Genomic DNA, 19007 nt, shown 5'->3' with positions numbered 1-19007 from the left:
CGAGCGGTTAGCGGCTTCAGTCGTTTAGGTGTCTCGTCAGCCTCGGAGTGTGGGTTCGATTCCCGCTCCAGTCGGTGAAAACTTTTCGTCAAACGGAAAATTCTCCACTGGACTGGGTGTTATATGTGCTTTCTTCGAATGTTAGTAATGTTCAGTCTGTAGAGGCCGCAAGGTCGAAGACGGTGGAATTGTCTTTTCACTCCACAAACTATTGTTGTTTCAAACGACAATTATGTTAAATGACTTTGCCAGAATGCCTTTATTTCGAATTACATTATGCCAAACGGAATAAACCCAAAAATTAGCACAAGAAAAATGCTAGTTTTGCCTTTAAATTGCTCCCATTTCGTAAACATCGATCACACACGATGTGAACACTTCGCGACGAATGACCCATGTAGTATTCATTCCAGATATTGACCTTGACTTCCCGTACGTCCCCTTGGAGAACAACGATTATGCTAGCCCCATACATTACCTGGACGAATACCGAAGAGAGTACGAGGACAGTTATTACGAATCGTCGGACGATTGCCTGGACGATGATGACGATCAAGAGGACGATGATATGTCAGAGACGGAGGATCTAGACAACCTGTGCCCAAAGTATCTCATATTTTCAACGGGTTCAAAAACCTACACACCACACCAGATTGGCTTCAAGAGGATAAGCAGCGTCAATTTTCCACGACGGGTGGACCCAGGCCCGTCACTGAAGGAACGGATCGCCCTGCGCGATCGTCAGCGGGAATTGGAGGTAATTATGCGTGAGATGTCTCAAGAAGAAATCCGCCTCCAATATATCTTGCAGAACGAGACCCCACCGATGGAGGCCAACTGGGCCAACTACGAGGCGGTGGCCGATCGGTTCGACAAGGTGGACAAACTGATCGATCTGCACGGGCACATAATCGGTATGGGTTTGAGTCCGGATCACCGCTATCTGTATGTGAACAGCCGGCCGTGGCCCAAGAACTACGTGATACGAAATCCTTTGGAACCTCCGCCGATTGCACAGGAGATAGATATCCACGTGATTGATTTGATGACATTGAAGAAGGTTGGCACAATGCTGAGAGCCCATAAGGCGTACACGCCGAACACCGAATGTTTCTTCATTTTCCTCGATGTGTGTGACAACTATGTAGCAAGGTGAGTTGCTTTCATTTTTATTTTTATATTTTTTCGCTTCAATATTAAACTTTGATTAATTGCATAACTGTGTTGCAAGACAAACAGACGTAACACTCTGGTAATTCCCATCGTAAACCGATTTATTGGTCTTTTTCAAAATATGATAGTTGGCCAACTGCCCACCCGTGGCGCTCGCATAGTTTTTGATCGAGTTTGACGTTTGCTCACTACCGCCACCTAGTTGATGGTCGGCCAAACTTAGTCCTGTTAGCATTATAGACACTATAGATTCCATAGACTCGCGGAGACATGGTTGAGCAAAACGACTTTAGTGTGTTCTGTCGTGAATTTAGAGTGTACCGAGCGAATATGACGTCATGCAATCCATTGTCTCTATTGAAATCATGACGTCATGCTCGTTTGGCTACAGTTGTCTTCGCCTCCGCGAGTCTATGGAATCTATAGTGTCTATAGTTAGCATTGGGCGAATATGTTTCCGTGACTATGATTTGAATCGAAAAATGTTCGAAGTGTTGCGTCTGTTTGTCTGTGTACATACATTTATTTGTTCAACATCATTAAGACAAGACATAATCAACAATAGTACGCCACAATACTTGGTTTGTGGCTGCCGCTCTCCATCCTCGGTCGCGCCCAATGCTCGCCAGGTCACGCTCCACCTGGTCCGCCCATCGTGCTCTCTGCGCTCCACGCCTTCTTGTGCCAACCGGATCAGTTGCAAACACCAGCTTTGCAGGGTTGTTGTCCGGCATTATTGCAACATGCCCTGCCCACCGTATCCTTCCGGCTTTGGCCACCTTCGGGATGCTGGGTTCGCCGTTAAGTGCAGCGAGCTCGTGATTCATCCTTCTCCGCCACACACCGTTCTCCTGCACACCGCCGAAGATCGTTCTTAGCACGCGTCGCTCGAAAACTCCGAGTGCTTGCAGGTCCTCCTCGAGCATGGTCCATGTCTCGTGCCCGTAGAGGATCACCGGTCTTATTAACGTTTTGTACATGGTGCATTTGGTGCGTGGGTGAATCTTTTTCGACCGCAGTTTCTTCTGGAGCCCGTATTAGGCCCGACTTCCGCTGATGATGCGCCTCCGAATTTCACGGCTCACGTCGTTGTCAGGCGTCAGTAAGGATCCGAGGTAGACGAATTCCTCCCCCACCTAGAAAGTATCCCCGTCTATCGTAACATTACTACTCAGACGGATCCGGTCGTGTTCGGTTCCGCCTACCAGCATGTACTTTGTTTTTGAGGCATTCACCACCAGTCCGACCTTTGCTGCTTCGCGTTTCATGCGGGTGTACAGCTCTGCCACCGTTCCAAATGTTCTAGCGATAATGTCCATGTCGTCCGCAAAGCACACAAATTGACCGGATTTTGTGAAAATCGTACCCCGGCTGTTGAGCCCGGCTCGTTGCATCACACCTTCCAGAGCAATGTTGAAGAGTAGGGTAGGACGGGGCAAGATGGCCACCCGGGGCAAGATGAGCACCCCACCGTTTTACTACTTTTATGATGAATTTTGCCCAAACAACATCATAATCCGTTAGAATAATGTTCATCCTGTTTGTAAACCTGATAAAAGGTACTTCATAATGAACGAATTAAAAAATATCGTCAAATAAGTCGATAGCGTGGATTTTTAGCATTTTCTTATAAGAAATCATCAGAATAAAATAAGGTTTTTATGTCAGATTCAAATTTTTACCATAATTTTAGTTATCAGCCAACATTACTAGCTTACTGCAAAGCATTTTAATTTACATTAGAAAATATTTTCTAAAAACAAACATTAAAATTTATTCAATTTTAGTTATTTACCTATAGTGGGGCAAGATGAGCACCCCTGATGGTAATATAGAAAATATTTTGAAATTATTGTAATCCACTCAATAGTGTCGAACGTTGGTTTCCGTAACCTCTGCAACTGTTTGGTTGAGTAAATTTCTAAAAATAAGCAACCTAATAATCGTTTATTGTTTTTCGGGTCGTTTTGTATAAAGTATTATAAAACCGCATTTTTTCTTCAATAATCGAAAAAAATGATAATTTTAGAACGTGATACCATAGCTATACACAAGGTTCACTATATCAATCAGTGTATGACCAATTTATTGTTGAAATATTGGGATTTTAATGAAGTGCTCTTCTTGCCCCGTAGGGGTGCTCGTCTTGCCCCGTAGCATGTTCGAACTGACCATAAAACATCTTTTTTGTTTAGTCAAATAAATCATCCTTATTGTGAATTTTGAACCCTCCAATGTTTATGGGTGATAGAAAACAAGATATAGAAAAGAACTACTGAGAGGTACTTTGAAAAATTGTGTTAACTTTCAATAAACTCAACGTGATCCTTAGGGTGCTCATCTTGCCCCGCCCTACCCTAGACATGAGAGTCCATCACCTTGTCGCAGTCCCCGGCGAGATTCGAATGAACTAAATAGTTCACCCGAAACCCTTATGCAGTTTTGCAAACCGTCCATCATTGCTTTAATCAGTCTAGTCAGCTTCCCCGGAAAGCCGTTTTCACTCATGATTCTCCATAGCTCTGAGCGGTCGATACTGTCGTATGCCGCTTTGATGAGTTCAGCTGCGATACCATCCTTACCAGCTGCTTTGTTGGTTTTGAGCTGGTGAATGTCGTCCTTAACTTCTCTCAGCGTGGGAGTTGGTTCATTTCCGTCCTCCACTGCACTAGTGTCGTCATTTCTCCGTTGCCGTGGGCTCCCGTGCCTACGTTCTCCACCCCGTTCAGGTGCTGGTCGAAGTGCTGTTTCCACCTTTCGATCACCTCACGTCCGTCCGTCAAGAGGCCTCCGTCTTTATCCCTGTATATTTCGGCTCGCGGCACGAAGCCGTTGCGGGATGCGTTGAGCTTCTGATAGAACTTCCGTGTTTCTTGGGAACAGCACAGCAGTTCCATTTCTTCACACTCCGCTTCTTCTAGGCGGCGCTTTTTCTCCCGAAAGAGGCGGGTCTGCTATTTCCGCTTCTGTTTGTAACGTTCCACGTTCTGTCGAGTCCCTTACTACAGCATTACCGCCCTCGCTGCGTTCTTCTCCTTCAAAACCGTTCTGCACTCTTCGTCGAACCATTCGTTCGGTCGATTCCGTTCCACGTACCCGATGGTACTCTCGGCTGCGTCGTTGATGGCTGCTTTCACTGTACTCCAGCAGTCCTCTAGAGGGGCCTCATCAAGCTCGCCCTCGTCTGGCAACTCGGCTTCGAGATTTTGCGCGTATGCTGAGGCAACATCCGGTTGTTTCAGTCGCTCTAGGTTGTACCGTGGTGGTCGCCGGTACCGTACATTGTTTATGACGGAGAGTTTTGGGCGCAGTTTCACCATCACCAGATAGTGGTCGGAGTCGATGTTCGCGCCACGATAGGTTCTGACGTCGATAATGTCGGAGAAGTGCCGTCCGTAAATCAGAACGTGGTCGATTTCAGATTCCGTCTGCTATGGTGATCTCCAGGTGTAACGATAAGGGAGGCTGTGTTGGAAAAAGGTGCTATGTATGGCCATGTTTTTGGAGGCGGCGAAATCAATGAGTCGTAGGCCGTTTTTGTTCGTCTGCTGGTGGGCGCTGAACTTACCAATCGGCGGTCTTAATTCCTCCTCCTGGCCTACCTGAGCGTTTAGATCCCCTATGATGATCTTGACGTCGTAGCTTGGGCAGCGATCGTACTCGCGTTCGAGCTGCGCGTAGAATGCGTCCTTGTCATCATCAGTGCTTCTGGAGTGTGGGCTGTGCACGTTTATGCTGATGTTGAAGAATCGTCCCTTGATCTTCAACCTGCACATTCTTTCGTCGATCGACCACCAACCGATCACGGGCCTTTGCATATCACCCATCACGATGAAAGCTGTTCCCAGCTCGCGTGTGTTGCTGTAGGTCTGGTAGATGGTATGATTACCTCTAAACGTTCGCACCATGAATCCTGTCCAACACACCTCCTGCAGCGCTACGATGCCGAACCCGTGGTCCTTCAGTAGATCGGCGAATATGCGGGTGCTCCCAATGAAGTTGAAAGATCGGCAGTTCCACGTACCGAGTTTCCAATCGCAAGTCCGTTTTGTTCGTTGGGGTCGTTGCTGTTGGTCTTGGTTCGTATTATTCTGTTGATGATTTTCCGTTACTATGGTTTTTACGGCTGGCTCGTAGGGCCTGACACCAACCCTCTACTTTCCGGAGGACCATAGAGCACAGTTGAGCTTAGAGTCCTTCCCTGGCACTCGGACGTAGATCAGCCGCCCCTACAATGGAGATCAGGCACGATCAGGCGCCGTTGTGAGCCGCTCCTCCTGGAGAACAGACGTTCAGGTTTACCGAAGCAAACCCCCCTTCCCTGACAGCCTACGACCAAAGTTCCCACCGGGGTTGGTTACCCGATCTTCCCTAAGGTTGCTCATAGTTTCCGTCCGGTATCACGAGGAGGTAGGGATAGGAGTTGCTGGGCAGAGGCGAGTGGATCACAATGGGATCTGAATTGCGCAGCATACTCAGCTTTTACCGTGCCATGCCCAACCCCTACATACATTTATTTGCACAACATCACAATTGTGTCCTAAGATTTGTCATAAATTCCGCAAAAATGTTCCCGGTTAACATATAGTGTTTCTCTCGTTCCTAGTGGAGCCGAAGACATGCACGCATACCTATGGGATCGCTACTACGGCGTCTGCTTGACCAAGTACCAGCACGACGATGTGGTCAACAGTGTGGCCTTCAACCCTCGGGACAACGAAATGCTGGTGACCACCAGCGATGACTACGAAATCAAGGTAAGTGCCTAAACACAGTTGTTTTTATTTTGCACCTTTTGATGCAACGTGTTCCAATCGATTCCAGATTTGGAGATCACTGTCCCAAGCGAAAAAGCTTGGCATTCAGCCGGTGGGGAAAGCCATCGAATTTAGAAAGCTCAAGTCCAGAACTACGACGTGCCATTGAACCAGCTCCGATCAATTCACATATTTTCTTTGGTCACCATTAGTGTTATTCTAAATCTCGGTTCGAAATGTAAAAACAAAATCTAGTCGCAGACGAAACCATCCCGATCAAATCAATTCATCTTATATGTATTATCGGTGATGAAATTATTGGATAGTACTAACTAATAGCTGTTATCGTAAAATGAATATTATGTATAAAAACGACGATTTTTTATCACCGGTAATTGGTTGTAATGTTTCTAAATTCAATGATATTGCGGGCGTGCTCTAGAAAATACAAAACTTTTATTGAAGTCTTTCAATTTGCATCGGCTCATACTAAAGTGTAGATAGTGTTCTCAGTTTCAGACATTCTGAAAACGCACAAAACTTCATCGAAATTAGAAACTTTTTCAACCCTGTTGGATTTTGAAGCCGGTATTTTAAAAAATCGCCCAATCCTAGAAAAGGTATTTCTTTCCATTGCATGTTCGCCACAGAACGGTTGAGTTTGTTTATAAAATTTATTCACAATCGTGCAATGAAATCGTAACAAAATTACTGCTTTAACAAATCACAGATTAAGAATGTATATTTGCGGATTTTAGAATTTTTATTCTATTTTACTGTTTTAAATAAAAAATCACATGAAACCCCACCGTGTTCTTGGTCTTGGTTGGGAATCGCTTCCGAAATATCCAATGCAGTCCCGCCCTCGTCGTCATTTTATCCTATCACTTGAATGCACTTTTGGATTGCGGTACTGCTGTCGTCGTGGTGGTTGTTGCTTTCTTCTGTTCCGCTTCCCGTTCGCCGTATAGATCTAGTGTTCGACCGTACCACCATACTAGCACGTCGAAAAATACTCCGATTGCGGTTAAACCTGAAAACGTAAAAATAATAATTAGTTGCTATTTTTTAAAATCATGTTTTCTTATCTTTTTATTTATTTATTTATTTATTTATTTATTTATTTATTTATTTATTTATTTGTTCAATCAACAGGCTTATCTTTGCCCCAATGATTTCATATACTTATTTAATAAAAAAAACATTATCTATAGTCATTATCAGGGTAAGGGGAGTCCCGAGCAGGGAATGAGAACTAATTGAAAACAAATTGAGTTATTTAGATATCACGAATTTTGATAACAAAGTGAGTTTTCATTTTGTATGACTTACGTGTTAACATAACAAAAAATGATAACAAATTAACGTACTGGAATATCTAATTGTAAACAGAATGAGTTTTCATTGATAACAAATTGATATCTCATTTTGTTATCCACATTTTACGAATTGATATCATACGCAATGATCAGGAAGTTATCAAATCTATAGGGTAATAACTAAAAATTAATAACTAATTAAGTATTTATTATAATTTTTTATTAGGCATTAATTTACATGAAGTAAAATTTTAAATAAGATTTTATTTTAAATTCATGAGAATTTTGTGATTGAAAACTTGTTATGTTTGATACGATATCATCAGAATATGGCCCCTATTAATGGCGTAGTATTATTTATTGTAACATTAACATTTCATCAACAGTCATTTCTAACTTGGAGCCTACACGAAGAAAAATTGTATTAGAGTGGGTCAACGTTGTATGGAGAAACTTTAAATTTGATCGTATCAACCCGGAACAAAGCTTTTTCAATCTATATTAGCGTCGAGAACAACTGTGCAAAATTTGGGAGCGATTCGTTGCGTCCCCGTATTCCGCATTGCGATTGTATTTTGTATGGAAGTTAGTATGGGATAACGTACTTTTTGCATTTTACTCATAAGTTGAACTATTTTGTCTAATACCATGTAACTAATGACGTTAAAGTATAGCCTAGAATATGCCGAAAAACTTTGACGAAGACCGCAAAATGATCCGAAGCTTGTGAAACAAAGTTATTCGCCTGGTAACTTAGGCCAAAAATTGAGATTTTATTATTGATGTTACAGGTATGTTCCGTTTTTGTCACTATTCGTTTTTATCACTATCCGTTTTTGTCAACATTTCATCGAACACGAGTTATTTTATGTTTAACATTAATCTTGAGACAATGTATCCATGAATGAATTTGAAACAACTACCAATGATGACATAGAAGACGTTTACGCCACAGTAACTTTCAACACATTTCAAATTCAGCTGTAAATAATGTTAATTCATGCTTTCTCTCACGCATAATTTTACTTTTTATTTGAGCATGAGAAAAATTAAACCAATAGTCCATTGGAAAAATTGAACCGAGCCAATTTAATGAATGAAAATCTGACAGGAGGTGGCAGGAAGTAACACGTGAATATCAATATCATCATCAACAATTTTGTCGTTTAGTAAAATGGCTCAATCATTTTCCAAGTGTAACATAAGTAGCTTATCATGATAGATCAATAACAGATTATTATTACTATTAATATTTATTAAAGACACTTTACCACTTATGTGGCATTCGTGTCTGGATCAATAACAGATGGGATGTGCATATAAAAGCACCAAAGGACGGATTCGATGATCCGGCAATAGGAAAAAATCACCATGGGTAATCGAACATTTTTTTTTATTTCATTGGCCTATTGTGTCAGGGCCAGTGAAGAGAATTGTCAGACAAAAGAGGCACAAAACAAGCAACAAAGAAGGCGCGGCGATTACTTTTTATCCCAACTGGTAACAGATAATGACATGATCTCGAAAATTTTTGTTGCAGACAAAACGGAGCCTGAATTTGTTGCGTACTTTTCAACTCGTGAATAATCAATTATTACCAATCCAAAATCGAAACTTTTTGATGGTACATCTTCAGTAGCGTTGCAGTGTTTACGGACTCGAAGTTACCGCTCGAAAATCACTATGCAAGCCTTAAAAATCTCTAAACTGGTGGTGCACGATCACTGTCCTATTCTGTTCAAGTTGGGACAAACGTATGTCGCATTGGGTAGAATGTCGCAACAAATTCAGGTTGCGACATTGTCGTTATTGTTGCACGATGGTTGAATTTTGATTCACTGGTCAGGGCCAAATTGATGTCCCTTCCAGGGATTGTTCCAAAATGTCCATCTAGGTATTCCTCCAAGAACTTCCTTCTGAATATCCTTCTTCTCATTTCTTCTTCTTATTCTTTTTCTTCTTTACGGCTCTACATATCAACTGGAACTTGGCCTGCCTCTTCCAGTGTTCTTCAAGAACTTAAACAGTTTGGGACTTTCTTTGCCTGACCTTGCCTTAACTTTTACACTAAAATCTTTTTTATACTTAAGTGAACTAAATTTCACGTGATTTTTTCCCCTTTTTTGTAAATTATGCGATGTGCTGAATTCTTATCTCCTGGTCGCTATTTCTTTCTGTCGAGGCTCAAACCAGAGATCTCTCTTGTCATCATTGATACCCTGTCCAAAGTTTCCAGACCGAAACAGCTATATTCATTAGCCTAACTGGAAATTCCTGTAGAATTTCATCCGAGATTTCATCTTTCGCTTGCTCCAAAAATGCAATCTTGGTTTTGTTCAGTAATTCCTAATAGAGATTCTTGTATTCCTCCAGATTCCTTAGTTAATTTCTTCTGAGAAATCGTCAGGAAATAATTCAGAAGTTTCTTTTGGTAAATAAGGAGTTAAGTCTTTCAGAAATAAGTTTCTTTAAGGAGGAGTTTAGGATCGTGGGAAACGATCTGGAGATTTCTCCAGCAACTTCTCAAGGGTTCCAAGAAGAAACTAAAGATTCCCAAAAAATGCAACAGAAATCCCATCAATTCTGAAAGTATCCCTAGAGGAACAATTGATTTCTTGAAAGAACTTATACAGGATTCCTAGAAGGAATTTCTCAAGGATTCCCACAAGGAACTTCTGGAGGATTCTCAGGAGATTCCCGGAGATTTCCACACAGAATATCAGGAGGAATCCCTGAAGAAACTTCTGGATTATTTGAGGAAAGAGTTCTTTGAAGATCACTAGACTAAACTTCTAGGAGATAACCAAGAAACGCAATAAGAAATCGGGGACAGTTATCATTGTTATATTATCTTTATTAACGAGATTTTCAGCCCAAGACTGGTTTATCTAGTAATCTTAGGGAAATAACAAAAATGAAAGATCATAGAATCGTCTTAGAAAATCTCTTTTAACTATTCATAATAAAAGTTCCAGTAGGTGTAGATTTTTCTACTGGGCATAAATACCAAAACAAAGTCAAAAAATATCATAAGAAAATCTTTAAAGAATCCAAGAAATAATTTCTGAAGAAATTCTAGAAAAACTGTTGGAGGAATTCCAATAAGAAACTCTGGAGAAACTCTACAAAGAACCCCTGGAGAAATATCAGAAAAAATGTCTAGATGGATTTCAGAAAGCAATCTTTTCTGTAGGGAATTTTGAAGAAACGAAGAAACTCCTATATTACAAAGTAAAATCTGGGTGAATCTTCAAAGCAACTCTTGGATGAATGTCAGGATGTCTAGGGCCTAGGTTAAATCCCAGAATGATTTTCTTAGCCCACCTTGTGCATTAGAGCCATTCCAGACCCAAACCGTACATTACGTCAGCGAGCTGTTCCCAACATAATGCATAAGGATAGTTAATAAATTCCAATTCCTGGTGGAATATTTGAAAGGATCTCCAAAGAAACTCCAGGAGAAATTTAAAAAGAGACATCTAAGTTGATTCGAGAAGAAATTTCTGAAGAAATCACAAGGGGCAGACCCTCTTTTCTCTAAAAATTCTTTAATTCCAAAAGATAGACAAGCGGCATGGTGCAAGGTAACCTAGAAGGATTCTGGAGGAACTTCTTGGACAATCCAATATACTAGAATCCAATAGAATATAATTGCTTAGAAATATTCCTGGAGATTTCCTAAAAGTATCCTAGACGAAACTTTCATAGGAATCTGTTAAGATGATAATCGTGGAGAAATGCCTTCCGGAAGGAAGAAATATATCCTTTTTTGTTAGGATATCGAAACTACTTACGTTCCTGAAGATTAATCATTCCTGGAAGCATGTCATATTTAAAAACGTCGATCCGGGTACTGGAACTGTAATATGTGTTATTCTTAGGTTCAACGAAAATAAATTTCCAAAAATGTGGTCAAAAATGTGGTGAAAGCCTCTTGTTGACGTCACAGTCAGAAAAATGAAATTTGAGCTGTGCAACCAAGATGTGCTAAAAGACAACAAAACAATCAAATTTCATAATAAACTGCATATTTTTACTTTTGGAATGTGTTCTACAGTAAATCTTCCAATTCATAGAAAAATGTTGCAAAATATTTTGCCAAAGAAAATGATTCCGTTTTTGTCAACTGAAAATCGCGGACCGTGTTGATAAAAACGGAACATACCTGTATTCCTTTACATGTTAAATGTTAAGCATCACCGGGCAATCTGTACTTTATAACTTTTTTAAAAAGTGTCGGATCACTTCGGCAAAGTTTTTCGGCATATCCTAGGCTATACTTCAACGTCATCAGTTAGATCGTTTTAGACAAAAAATTTCATTACATACATACATTTATTTGTTAAACATCACATTTAAGACAAGACATAATCAACAATAGTACGCCACAATACTCGGTTTGTGGCTGCCGCTCTCCATCCTCGGTCGCGCCCAATGCTCGCCAAAAAATGTCAATTTATGAGAAAAATGTAAAAAAAGCGCGTTTTCCCATACTAAATTCCATACAAATTTCAATCACAATGCGGAATACGTGGAAGCAACGAATCACTCCCAAATTTTGCACAGTTGTTTTGGACGCTAAAAGGAATCTAAAAAGCTTTGTTCCGAAAAATCGACTTTGTTGACCCAGTCTAATCCTCATTGATATGCAGCATTACTTATCCAGCTTTCCACGCTAACCATAATGGCGGCTGCTATAAAAAAAATTGACAGCACTTGTGCCCCAGCTGAACTGAAATTATGATACAAAATCTCAGCAATCTTAGAAATCATGAAAAAAATCAGTTGTCAAGTGATGAAAAGTGCAACAGTTTCAAATAATTTGGATAGGTTTGTTTAAACATTTTCGTTTTTAATAATTTATTCTTTATTTTAGATAAGGGACGTAAATTGTACAGACCTCTTTTGGATACCGGAATCTCGAAGTCCAATCCCGAATTTGAACAAAAGGAAAACCTATGAGCTGCTGGTCCTTAGCGAATGGCAACATCTCAGATGGACATTCAAGATCTCCTGTAGATCCATGGTTTCAGGACGTATAGATGAGCGAAAGTTTGTCCGAGTACGGGAACCTATCCCGCATAATACCCACAGTCAACAAAAGCTATATTTTTCTACGTAATGGAATTTACTCTTGGTAGCATAGACGAAAGGGAAACATTCTTGAGGCAACGGATAAGCTTTAGACGACGGTGAGGGCTTCGACAATGGTGATGTAGCTTTGATGATGATGACGAGGGCTTCAAGAGGTGATGGGGTGGGAGTGGTCAGAGCAGTTGCGTTGGGAGAAATACTCAGTTTCCTCGATTCGGTAGCAAGTCCAGAATGCCGAAGGAACCGAAGTCTTCACAAAAGCTAGCATGGGAGGGTTATCGGAAAGCAGGCGTACCAATCGTACCAAATTCCAGGTCTAGTGAATTGTCTTGGGTGGGATGATGGCCCGAGTGTGACTTTTCTCGCGTGGGTACACCTGTCCGCTGGATAGACGACCAATGATCACTAGCTTTTCAGCTCAACGTGACTTTTATACCCCGCTCACTCTATATTCCCCACCTGGAATCTCATGTTGAGAATCACTCATATGTTTTTTTTTTCAATTCCTCCAAAACTATTTTCAGAATGAAATTAGCCACTCAACTAGCTCCGTACACCCAGATTTGCGCTTCGCTGGCGTACCCCAAGAAATTCCATTTCAATTTAACCATTGTAGTAAATTAACTTCACATATTGTTCCCCAATTGCGCGTACTCTGAGATCAAACACATTTCCAGAGAGATCAGTACCAGATCAAGACTTAAGCTTTGATATATTGCTTCTAGAGCAGGAGACATCCTACTCCCGATCATCAGACCTCAGTGAAATTAGATGGCAACGACTGCAGTACCGCACTGCATCACTACAAAATCTCCAGCACTACATAACCCTAGATCGTGGTCGTGTTGATGGACAGTCCGGATATTTCCCCATTATCGCAACGGATTTAGGCTCAAAAGGCAGTGCCGGAATGGGATTGGACATTTGCCGGCTTTGTTTGGTGTGCTCAACAGACTCATTCGATTTTGCTGGGAAACGGATTGTAACGTAAAACACACAACCCTCCTGTAGTAGATATTGGCTGGGTATAGGTTTCCATATACCTCCCACGCAAGCTTTTGTGAAGACATTGACTCCTACGGCCTTCTGAACCTGCTACGGAATCGAGTATTCCTCCCGAAACGCAACTTCTCTGACCGCTCCCATCCTATCATCTCTTGAAACCCTCGTCATCATAATCAAAGCTACATCACCATTGTCGAAGCCACCACCGCTATCTGACCCTATCCGTTGCCTCCAAGGCAAGAATTTCCATCTGGGAGGTTAATTGCCATTCGCAAGAGACCAGTAGCTCATGGGTTTTCCTTTTGTTCAAATTTGGGATTGGGCTTCTAGAATCAAGGATCCAAAAGAGGTCTTTACGATTTACGTCCCTTACCTAAAATAAAGAATTATTAAAAACGAAAATGTTTAAACAAACCTATCCAAATTATTTAAAGCAGTTGCATTTGTCATCATTTGACAGCTGATTTTTTTCATGATTTCTTAGATTGCTGAGATTGTGTATCATAATTTCAGTTCAGCTGGGGCACAAGTGCTGTCAAAATTTTTTATAGCAGCCGCCATTATGGTTAGCATGGAAAGCTGGATACCAGTGGCGATTCCCTAACCAAAAATCTACCTGTTCAACGAACGTCAAATTGGCTTATAGTTCGTAGGAAAGATGAAAAAAGTCGTTTTCGTCCATTTTCAATTTGGTTCTGATCATAAATTCTCCGCAAATGTAAGTTTTTGGATCTTTGAACAGATAAAAAGTGAGGTTACGAGACGCCACTGACTTATATCATAATTCAACTAAAAGATCAATGATGGACATCGATGTGACAAAGAAAAGCAAATTTGGAGTCAAAGGACAACTGCACATAATATTTTTGATTGATTATATTTTAGCTTTTCCTTCTGATAGCATATAGCTCTACAGTAAAACAAATGTGGGAGATTTTCACGACCTCCCAGAGCCACAGGCATCGGGACACAAATTGAATGACATCGAGCAACGAATTGAGTCGCATTCGGCTTCTCAGCTCTTTACCTCGTTACCCGGGGAAAAATGATGACATTGTAAAAATAAGGCATCCGTTTGGAAAAAATATTTTACTACATTATTTCTATCGTGTTTGGCATAGTCTTTTGGCATAATAGTCAAATTGGCATAATCTGGGTAGTCGTTTGGCAAAATGGCCGTTTGGCATAACAATAAGCGAAATGATGACATTCATCATTTTCATGTAGGTATGATAAATATCTGTGTTATTCAAAACTGTATCAAACATCACGGTCACGGGATTCATCAGTTTGTACGGAGCTACAATGAATCCTTTTTCACACGAGAAAACTTTATAAAGGTAAAATATGTGACCTTCAACGGCTCGGTAAAGGCTGGGTATGCTGCGCAATTCAGATCCCATTGTAATCCGTTAGCCTCTGCCCAGCAACTCCTATCCCTGCCTCCTCGCGGTACCGGCCGGAAACTATGAGCAACCTTAGGGAAGATCGGGTAACCAACCCCGGTGGGAACTTCGGCAAACCTGAGCGTCTGTTCTCCAGGAGGAGCGGCTCACAGCAGCGTCTGATCCCCATGTTTGGGGCGGCTGATCTACGTCCGAGTGCCAGGGTAGGACTCTAAGCTCAACTGTGCACTATGGTCTTCCGGAAAGTACGGGGTTGGTGTCAGGCTGTACGAGCCAGCCGTAAAAAACATTGTAACGGAAAATCAGCAACAGAATACTACGAACCGAGACCAACGCCAAAAACCCCAGCGAACAAAAAGGACTTGCGATTGAAAACTCGGTACGGGGCCGTTCATAAACGACGTAGACGTTTTGGGGGGAGGGGGGGTCTGGCCAAAGTCTACGCTCCATACAAATTTTGAAATTTTTGTATGGACAAAAGTCTACGAGGGGGGAGGGGGGGTCTGAGATGGCCAAAATTTGGTCTACGTGGTTTATAAACAGCTTCTACGTGGAACTGCCGGTCTCTTCATTGGGAGCACTCGCATACTCGCCGATATACTGAAGGACCGCGGGTTCGGAATCGTAGCGCTGCAGAAGGTGTGTTGGACAGGATCCATGGTGCGAACGTTTAGAGGTAATCATACCATCTACCAGAGCTGCGGCTACACACACGAGCTGGGAACAGTTTTCATAGTGATGGGTGATATGCAGAGGCGCGTGATCGGTTGGTGGCCGATCGACGAAAGAATGTGCAGGTTGAGGATCAAGAGCCGATTCTTCAACTTCAGCATAATAAACGTGCACAGCCCACACACCGGAAGTACTGATGATGGCAAGGACGCATTTTACGCCCAGCTCGAATGCGAGTACGATCGCTGCCCAAGCCACGACGTCAAGATCATCATAGGAGATTTGAACGCTCAGGTAGGCCAGGAGGAGGAATTCAGACCGACGATTGGTAAGTTCAGCGCCCACCAGCAGCAGCAGACGAACGAAAACGGCCTACGACTCATTGATTTCGCCGCCTCCAAAAACATGGCCATACGTAGCACCTTTTTCCAACACAGCCTCCCTTATCGTTACACCTGGAGTTCACCACAGCAGACGGAATCTCAAATCGACCACGTTCTGATTTACGGACGGCACTTCTCCGACATTATCGACGTCAGGACCTATCGTGGCGCCAACATCGACTCCGACCACTATCTGGTGATGGTCAAACTGCGCCCAAAACTCTCCGTCATCAACAATGTACGGTACCGGTGACCGCCACGGTACAACCTAGAGCGACTGAAGCAATCGGATGTCGCCTCAGCATACGCGCAAAATATCGAAGCCGAGTTGCCAGACGAGGGCGAGCTCGATGAGGCCCCTCTAGAAGACTGCTGGAGTACAGTGAAAGCAGCCATCAACGACGCAGCCGAGAGCACCATCGGGTACGTGGAACGGAATCGACCGAACGAATGGTTCGACGAAGAGTGCAGAACGGTTTTGAAGGAGAAGAACGCAGCGAGGGCGGTAATGCTGCGGCAAGGGATTCGACAGAACGTGGAACGGTATAAACAGAAGCGGAAACAGCAGACCCGTCTCTTTCGGAAGAAAAAGCGCCGCCTGGAAGAAACGGAGTGTGAAGAAATGGAACTGCTGTGCCGTTCCCAAGAAACACGGAAGTTCTATCAGAAGCTCAACGCATCCCGCAACGGCTTCGTGCCGCGAGCCGAAATATACAGGGATAAAGACGGAGGCCTCTTGACGGACGGACGTGAGGTGATCGAAAGGTGGAAGCAGCACTTCGATCAGCACCTGAACGGCGTGGAGAACGTAGGCACGGGAGCCCACGCCAACGGAAGAAACGACGACGCCAGTGCAGCGTGGGACGGAAATAAACCAACTCCCACGCTGAGGGAAGTTAAGGATGCCATTCATCAGCTCAAAACCAACAAAACAGCTGGCAAGGATGATCTCGCAGCTGGATTCACCAAGATAGGCCCAGAAAAGTTGGTCACCTGTCTGCGTCGGTTGATAATCAGGATCTGGGAAACCGAACAGCTACCGGAGGAGTGGGAAGAAGGGGTAATCTACCCCATTCACAAGAAAGGCGACCATTTGGAATGTCAGAACTTCAGAGCGATCACTATTTTGAATACTGCCTACACAGTGTTATCTCAGATCATCTTCCGTAGTCTGTTACCCAAAACGAATGAGTTCGTGGGGAAGTTATCAAGCTGGCTTCATCGACGGCTCGTCGACAACGGACCAGGTCGTCACCGTACGGCAAATCCTTCAAAAATGCTGTGAATATCAGGTCCCAACGCATCACCTGTTCATCGACTTCAAGGCGGTATACGACGATATCGACCGCACGGAGTCATGGAAATCATGGACGAAAACGGCTTTTTCGGGAAGCTGACTAGACTACTCAAAGGAACGATGGACGGTGTGCAAAAGTGCGTAAGGGTTTTGGGTGAACTATCCAGCTTATTCAAATCTCGCCGGGGACTGCGACAAGGTGACGGACTCTCATGCCTACTTTTCAACATCGCCCTGGAAGGTGTAATGCGACGAGCCGGGCTTAATAGCCGGGGTATGACTTTCACAAAGTCCGGTCAAAGCACACAATTGCGGACGACATGGACATTATCGCCAGAACATTTGGAAAGTTGGCAGAGCTGTACAGCCGCCTGAAAAGCGAAGCAGTTAAGGTAGGACTGGTGGTGAATGCCTTGAAGTCAAATTACATGCTGGCAGGCAGAACCGAACACGGCCGGAACCGTTTAGGTAGTAATGTCACGATAGACGGGGATATCTTTGAGGTGGTGAAGGCATTCGTCTATCTCGGATCCTTACTGACGGCTGACAACAATGTGAATCGTGAAATTCGAAGGCACATTATCAGTGGAAGTCGTGCCTACTCCGGACTACAAAAGAAACTGCGATCAAAAAAGTTTCGCCTTTGTACAAGATACTCGCTGTGTCTAGCTGCGGTCTAAAACAAAACTCAACATTTTGGAGGAGACCCTGCAAAGATTGTGTTCACTAGAAAAGCAGATGGCACAAAACAATTTGGAGCGCAATCAAGTGGGGCTGGCGAGTGTAGGAAGTTCTCGAGACTGGAGAGAAGCTGCCCGACTGCCACACCCGAATCTCCGACATTTTCGATATTAGTCATTTAGATGTAGTCTGTTTGTTTTCCAAGTCCAAGCTCAGCAGAAGTCTAATGATTTATGTTATTACGTAATGCCAAATTAATAAAACATGTTGAAATACGTTAATTGCCTTAGATCAGCACTCGACTACCCCTGCACAATTCCCCTATTTTTTTTTTTTTTTTTTTTTTTTTTATAGAATGAGAAAATCTGCAACAGATACCCAAGAGGTGGTTCCTCGGGTGATGTGGGGATCGACCCACTAAAAACTCATTCTCTCTCTTCCTTACCTTCGCGGTACGCCCGTTAGGGATGACTTCGAGAAGGGGGGGACCGTACATGAGTACACTCTAATAGTAAGCGTTCCACCAGCTACCGCCTTAAGTTGTTCACTCTCCCCTGGAGGCTCGGGTCCTGGCTAGTACTTAGACTACCCGTTGAACTCAAGCTCCTGGATGGGGAAGGGGGGCCAACTCAACTAGCTGTTGTTCGGCTCGCCATTTACTCTGTAGTTCAAGTACGATTCGAGAAACCGTGGAAGTAATGGAGTCCCACTTGTCCGCCCCCATACACATCCTTTCAACAATGTTGTCAGGCGTGATATCTCTACCGCATACCTCCTGCATACTCGACCTTTGCTCCACGAAACGTGGACATTCAAAGAGCACATGCTCCGCGGTCTCGTCGCAGTCTGCACACTCCGGACATGCGGGGGAGCCTGCGTGTCCGAATCTGTGCAGATACCACCTAAAGCACCCATGGCCTGACAGAAATTGAGTCAAGTGAAAATTCACCTCGCCATGGGGCCTGCTCGTCCACTTTGACACGCTCGGTATGAGCCTGTGTGTCCATCTACCCTTGCTGGAGGAATCTCATTCGCTCTGCCACTTCAGCATAGACGAGGTTCTGGCGATACGCCTCGCACCTCTTATGCCGCGTCGCTCGAAGCACTCTTCATCCTCTGCCACCACTAAAGCTATGGGCATCATGCCCGCTAGCACACATACCGCGTCCTTTGAGACCGTGCGGTATGCGCTCACCACCCTAAGGCGCATCAGCCTGTGG

The 19007-nt window shown here is 43.3% G+C and overlaps 2 protein-coding genes across 7 annotated transcripts in view; one reads left to right on the top strand and one right to left on the bottom strand.

Annotated features, from left to right (window-relative positions):
• Positions 1-6733, top strand: part of LOC115258207 (F-box/WD repeat-containing protein 5) — a 33834-nt gene extending 27101 nt beyond the window's left edge. For 2 of the 4 annotated variants that reach the window (XM_062851427.1, XM_062851431.1), the window contains exons 5-7: positions 402-1152; positions 5780-5930; positions 5998-6733. In XM_062851427.1, the coding sequence (XP_062707411.1) occupies positions 402-1152; positions 5780-5930; positions 5998-6099 (1004 nt within the window). In that variant the 3' untranslated portion in view covers positions 6100-6733. The remainder of the gene's footprint in view (positions 1-401; positions 1153-5779; positions 5931-5997) is intronic. The other 2 variants (XM_062851429.1, XM_062851428.1) reach the window with 2 other exon arrangements.
• LOC115258143 (solute carrier organic anion transporter family member 74D) overlaps positions 6586-19007 on the bottom strand; it is a 111750-nt gene continuing 99328 nt past the window's right edge. For all 3 annotated transcript variants that reach the window (XM_062851424.1, XM_062851425.1, XM_062851426.1), the window contains exon 8: positions 6586-6963. In XM_062851424.1, the coding sequence (XP_062707408.1) occupies positions 6815-6963 (149 nt within the window). In that variant the 3' untranslated portion in view covers positions 6586-6814. The remainder of the gene's footprint in view (positions 6964-19007) is intronic.

The sequence above is a fragment of the Aedes albopictus genome, chromosome 2 (genome assembly GCF_035046485.1).
Source record: "Aedes albopictus strain Foshan chromosome 2, AalbF5, whole genome shotgun sequence".
Classification (NCBI taxonomy): domain Eukaryota; kingdom Metazoa; phylum Arthropoda; class Insecta; order Diptera; family Culicidae; genus Aedes; species Aedes albopictus.
This window is presented reverse-complemented; position numbering and strand designations above follow the sequence as displayed.